The sequence below is a fragment of the Mytilus californianus genome, unplaced genomic scaffold, assembly GCF_021869535.1.
Source record: "Mytilus californianus isolate M0D057914Y unplaced genomic scaffold, xbMytCali1.0.p SCAF_1, whole genome shotgun sequence".
Classification (NCBI taxonomy): domain Eukaryota; kingdom Metazoa; phylum Mollusca; class Bivalvia; order Mytilida; family Mytilidae; genus Mytilus; species Mytilus californianus.
Genome location: NW_026262581.1, coordinates 122725869 through 122732079, shown reverse-complemented (window position 1 = coordinate 122732079; position 6211 = coordinate 122725869). Strand labels below are relative to the sequence as shown.

The following is a 6211-nucleotide window of genomic DNA, read 5'->3' as shown; positions in this document are numbered from 1 at the left end:
TTATATGTCATTTTTCATTTCATGTTAAATGTTGAAACTGATATTATAAAATTATCCACTTAATCTGTTATTCCGTTTGTATTGTGACCACTCGTTAGTTGGTAGATTGTAATACCGATTTAGTGCCAGGATGATAATATAAAAAAAAATCAAGTTGAGATTTGTGAAACTAAGAAATGACATCAAGGAACAACCATTAGTATTTTTTAACAAGTAGTATTTAAAAATACTAGGTTACTGATATGCGGCAAGATATCATATGATATTTGCACACTGCTGTACATTATCAACAAATTGTTACGTCGCTATCTGTAAAATGTATTTATATACCACAGATCTTCTATCAACACTAATGAACATTAATCTTGGAGGATAAGACGTATAGTACATCGAACGTGGCAAGGTAAGTTCACTCACATTCATAGACTTTTTATATTTATTAGATTGCCTTATACTGTAAACATGCACTGACCGTGTACATGGTGTGTACAAGATTTCAAGTGCAATGACTTCCTTTTCAAGTATATAATATGTTGTTTAGTAAAAGGAGGAAACGAAAAGTACTTGAGAACAATCTAAATAATATGATATAAATGTTTGTATAATCCAGAAAGTTGGCACAAATAATTAAATGACTCTTTGTAAAGCACCTGTTCCCTCATCCCCATTACGATTTCAGATTTAATTTTCGAGGACTTTTAGTATCGTACTCCTAGGGCTACTGGCGTAGCAGCTGTCACACGTTTTACACCATATATACTCTAATATTGAGTGGTTAATTATGGCATTTCATATATTAATTTCCTTTAAACTATCAACTAGCATGTGCTAGTCACACGTCAGTTAAAGTTTACACGGACGAACATATAAGCTAAAGTGTGACTTTCAAATTGTCTGGGATTAGTATACTATTAATATTTTAGGTCTTAGGCTCCATGTATTGTGTTCAAACATCACACGCATGTAGCCTACTTTAACTCCATATATAATAGATCATTAGAACAACCCGTATATAGGAGGAAGACTAAATAATACAATAATATGCATCGCTGCACGTTTATCCGTGTGAAGTATAGAATGTAACTTTTATTTTCGACCGCAATTGACGTATAAAATTTCTGTAAATAATTGATCGCTTAAAATATATTGATACAAAATCAATGATTTTGAAATTAAAATGATCCAGAAACTCTAAGGAAGTAGGAACATTATCCTTTTTTTTCTTTCGTGGCTCGCATGGTCAAAATCCGCAAGTTGTTGAAACCAATTACCTAGAATTTGAATATTGAAGAATCTATATATTGCACTTAAAATATTTTTCAATGATTGCACGCATATCCATACAATCTAAATGTTATTTAATGCTAGACATTGGAAGACAGATTTGATAGAATTTTGCCATATTTTGCATTGAAGGATATCCTTAATCGACGTGAATTAACTTCTATCTGAAAACATTACGTCTAGTAGAATTTTGATTTTGGTTAAGAATGTCTCAACTCAGACTTTACCAAAACCTAAAAATATTGCAGTTTTGAGCTATCTTTAGGCATTTAAAATTTTGTAACATGTTGAGAAATAAAACTCTATAGCTACAGAATACAAAGAAAGCAGTTAACAGTAATAATGACAAGCAAGTCAAGATCTACAATTAGGTTAACAAAGCCGAAATTGTAATTTCACTTCTTATCCTTGAAAGACGATTTTTATCCATTTGTTTTGGTATTTTGGACCGAAACTATAGTATACAGAAAGAAACTGAAATAATAATTATCAGCAATACAAGATTTAAAAAAAAAAAAAAATCTTAGTCGTAAATTATTATCTAGTCTTCAGCAATACAAGATTTACAAAAAATAAATCTTATTCATGAATTATTATCTAGTCTTCAGTATTCAAAATGCACACAACAAAGATTCTTCAGAGCCTCTAGTTTATTTATCAATAACACAATTATACTTTTGAAACAGTCGAATTCTTATGTCAAGTAATTTGAATAGAAATTTATTTTGTTTTTGTTTTGTATTTGTAGGATCACCAAAAATCCATTACGCATGAAGTTAAAGCACTAATGAATAAATATGAATAACTCATTTACCGAAATTCGTGTAGAAATTTATGTTGAAAAGTCAATACTTCTGAGAGACAATTACTCAGAAGATGGAAAAATAATCAGCGTAAGAGATACAATTAAGTCAATAGATGAGTTTCTAGAAGCAAAAGGAAATACATATATTAAAGAAGCAAAAAACAATAAGGATAATGGTTTAGGGACAACCATATGCAACAGAGAGTCCCAAAATGAAAGACATTCTGAAAATCATACAGCTAAATCACACAAATTCGGCGAGAAGAGTATTGCCAAGAGACGAGTAAAAAATACTAGCGAAGAGAAAAACATTCCGGAAAAAAGAAATTCCAGCGAAAGTGATAATCAAACAGTCCTTAGCAGCTCGTCATCACATTTAGAACAGGAAAACAAAGAAGAAGATTCTCATGTTAAAAGAGATTATTTAACAGCTAATTTGCAAAAGAATAATTATGTTTTGCAATCACTAGGTACAACTGCGTCACAAAATATCCAACAGCTATTATACGATACATCAGAAAATACCCAACAACTAGTTATCAATACAGCAGAAAATACCCAACAACTAGTTTATGATACATCAGATAATAACCAACAACTAATTAACGATACAACAGAAAATACGCAACAACTAGTTAACGATACATCAAAGAATACCCAACAACTAGTTTACAATACAATAGAAAATGTACAGCAACTAGTTCAGGATACAACAGAAAGTAGTGAATTCAATGAATCGTCGGATTACGATGGATCGTCCTCAGGATTTTTCTCGGACGATGAAATGGAATTCGACGATGGAATAAATGAAAGAATAAAATATTCGAAATTCTTAAATTGTAAACATAGAACCAGGCACGTATCAAAGCGGAGATCGGTTGCGGATAATTTTCACAGTAAAACGAAGAGTATTAATAAACGACAACGTGTTTTGAAAAGTAATGCAGTTTTTAATGTAAGTCAACACCAAGTACACAGCATTGTGGACAGTCCAGAGCAAACACACAAAGTTCAGTTAGGTAGTTTTAACTTTATCGGAAACTTAGACAACATGAATATACAGGAGACATGTCTTGATACAATGAATTACATATTAGATCATATTGAGTGTGAATGTATAGAAGATAAGAAATATGAACTTCGCCTTGGAAGTTCGAGATCGTGTCCCAGCAAAAGCCGTGAAACCTCAACAGGCTGTTCAACAGGTAAAGTAAATCTGCTACGAGCACACAACTGATAAATAATATTATGAGACAAATAATGAAGTTACAGATTCTATAAAATTAGCAGACATTGTCCTTCTTAAAATGTTTTAAAAGTTCAATAATACAGACTTCATATAAACTTTAGATGAAGAAGTAACAGATTTTGATTGAAAGATAAAAAAAAGTTTAAATACCAACAACAAATGCATTTATAATCCATACTATTCTTTCTTCCAAACAGGTGTTCCTTTTGGTAATAACGTCAATGGCCAACCAACGAACATCGAGTCAAATGAAATCATAACGAATTTTCAAAACAAAAAATCACTTCTGATAAAAAATAAAGAAGAGAAATCGAAATGTAAGACAAGAGATTTAAACAGGGAAATCGATGATTTAGAACCAGGGGAAATTCGTGACGAGGTGGACTCGACAAAAAAGGACAAACGTAAAACTTCAGCACAATACGGTAGTAGTTCATTAAAACGGTATTTATTAACAAGGCGAGGTAGTAAGTATATAAGTACTAGTCTCCGATATAGTTCTCGATATATTAGAGGTCGCTATAGTAGAGTTTTAAGGGGTCGACCGCCATACAGAGGAAGATCTCAATCTTATCGATCATTGTCGCGAGGACGCTCACTACCTACTAGAGAAACACAAAATAACAGATCCAAATTTGATTGGTTTGATTATTCAAGTAGGAGAGGTGTAGACTATCTACCCAATGAATCTACAACAGATCAACACGACCTGAGAAATAGAATAGAAGCAAATGAAAGACGACCATACAGTACCGATGGACCATCTTGTCGTAGTTTAAGACCCTCTCTATACAGAGGTAGAAACTATTCACGATACGGAACATTACAACATATGAGAAAACCATACGAATCTGTGTCAGATTATATAAGAAAATACAGAAGTTTCGAATCAAAATGTGAAAGTCCTACTCCGTCTGCACATTATCGTTATCAATCGTCTGAGCATTCGAGAACGCAATATCGATATAGCGAAGAAAGGGAACACTATTACAATCACACCGCGACATTAAAACATACTAGCGAAGAACGTTGTACCGATAATATATATACAAGGCCTTCTTTCGAATGGAGGACTTCAGAGATTAGAGTCCCTAGCTACAAAAATTTAACAATAACACGTAGATTTTCCACTGGAGATGAACGTTCCAACTATACTCAAAATGAGAAAAGAAATTATCGATCACACAGTGACTTTTTTGAAACAAATCCACATAAACATGATAGATATATATCAGATGAATCTCGTAGAAAATCACCTGGCCAACGCGAGGAAAGGGCTTCAAAGGAGCATACATCGTTATATAAACGTGAAAGAACTGATTACAAAATAGAGGAAAGAGAATATGATAGAAAAGAGTCCATGAAACACGAGAAACAAGTGTCGAACGAATGGGAAAGAAATTCTTCACGCAAATCTGTATCAAGGACAGACAGTCTTAAAGGTAAAATGTCTGAACAGGTCCAAAAGAATATAAGAATTAACCGACATTCAACAGGCGAAAAGGGAACTTCACCAGACGAGCAAGAGATGAGAGTATCGTCTGTTGTCACAATTGCTCCATCAATTCAACAAGATCTTGCTGACAACATCACAGTGTCGACAGAAGACAACAGACAGAAAACAATTGTGAATCCTGTTTCATCATTCAAGAAAGATGCGCATATGAAGTGTTTTGATCTTGTCAGAGAAGCGGCATTCAAACAAGCCGTACACTTTTCAGAAGACAATTGGCAAAAGTATGCCAAAAGAAAATTCTTATTCGAAGATGAATTGGTAGAACAATTAGAACGAAATTACGACCGCTATCTTTATTCTGCCAACGATTTTCAGCAGAATAGTGGTGGTCCTTTGCCAAGGTTCGTTTCTGACGAGCTGATGACGGAGGCAATAGTTAATACATGGAAACAGCCACAAATGATTGCGTCACTAGACAGACAGTTTCGGGAATTCGATGACATTATTGGTTATGTTGGATATAACATTCCTTGTTACTGGTGTGAAATGATTTTTTCCGAAGGGAAATTTGTTCGCGCATTCCCTGTATTAGACCCAATTGGACATAGAGATGATACAATGTATTGCCAAACCGACCAGTGATTTTTTAAACATAAACTTATTTTGCATAGAGATCCATAAGTTTCCTTGCAATTAATAAAGTTTCTTCAAGTTTTGATACAGCTTATTTGATATTTTAGTATGAATTTGATTCAAGTTCTACAACTTCATGTTCACTGTTGTGGATCTTGAAAGATGTCCCATTGTACGAACATCTTTTCGCAATCAAACCCATACTTGAAGAAACCATTTCTGCAGATTCAACATTTGTACCCTATTTTTGTTGCCACTATTATATATAATATTTATTTTTGTTACATGTTATAAAACGATAATGAAGAAGCAATGTCACGAAAAAACTATAACAATTATCCTAAATAGTGCAACGATTATGTAATGATACACACTTTATCATTTTATTGATCTGTGATTAGGGTGTTCTTCATTGTTTTATCAATGGTTAGATAATTTGCCTCGATATGTTATTAGATTAAGGGTATTAACACTTTTAATCTTTTGAATCTGTTAAAATATAATAAAAGCTGATATATATGTTGAATTGTTTTGTTGGTTATTATATCCCACCTCGTTCTCCTTTCCTAATAAAAATAAAATAAAAAGACAAATAGAAATGGAAACAACTAGTTGTAAACCAAAACAAATGGTGGCTGCAAGTAAGATAACAGGGCAATGTTGAATAAAACATGTTTCTTCCATCGAGATAAGCAGCCAGGATAAATGTATTTTTCTCTACAGTTTATTGTAACATACATGTTACATAACCTAAAACCATTGACTGTGTATATATATAAATGTG

General features: G+C 32.8%; 1 protein-coding gene across 1 annotated transcript; it reads left to right on the top strand.

Annotated features, from left to right (window-relative positions):
- Positions 1-5949, top strand: LOC127711700 (uncharacterized). Its single transcript, XM_052217814.1, has 3 exons — positions 1-403; positions 2033-3294; positions 3536-5949. Exons 2-3 carry the CDS (start codon positions 2082-2084, stop codon positions 5434-5436), a joined length of 3114 nt encoding a protein of 1037 aa, XP_052073774.1. The 5' UTR covers positions 1-403; positions 2033-2081; the 3' UTR covers positions 5437-5949.
- Positions 5950-6211: the final 262 nt, after the last annotated feature.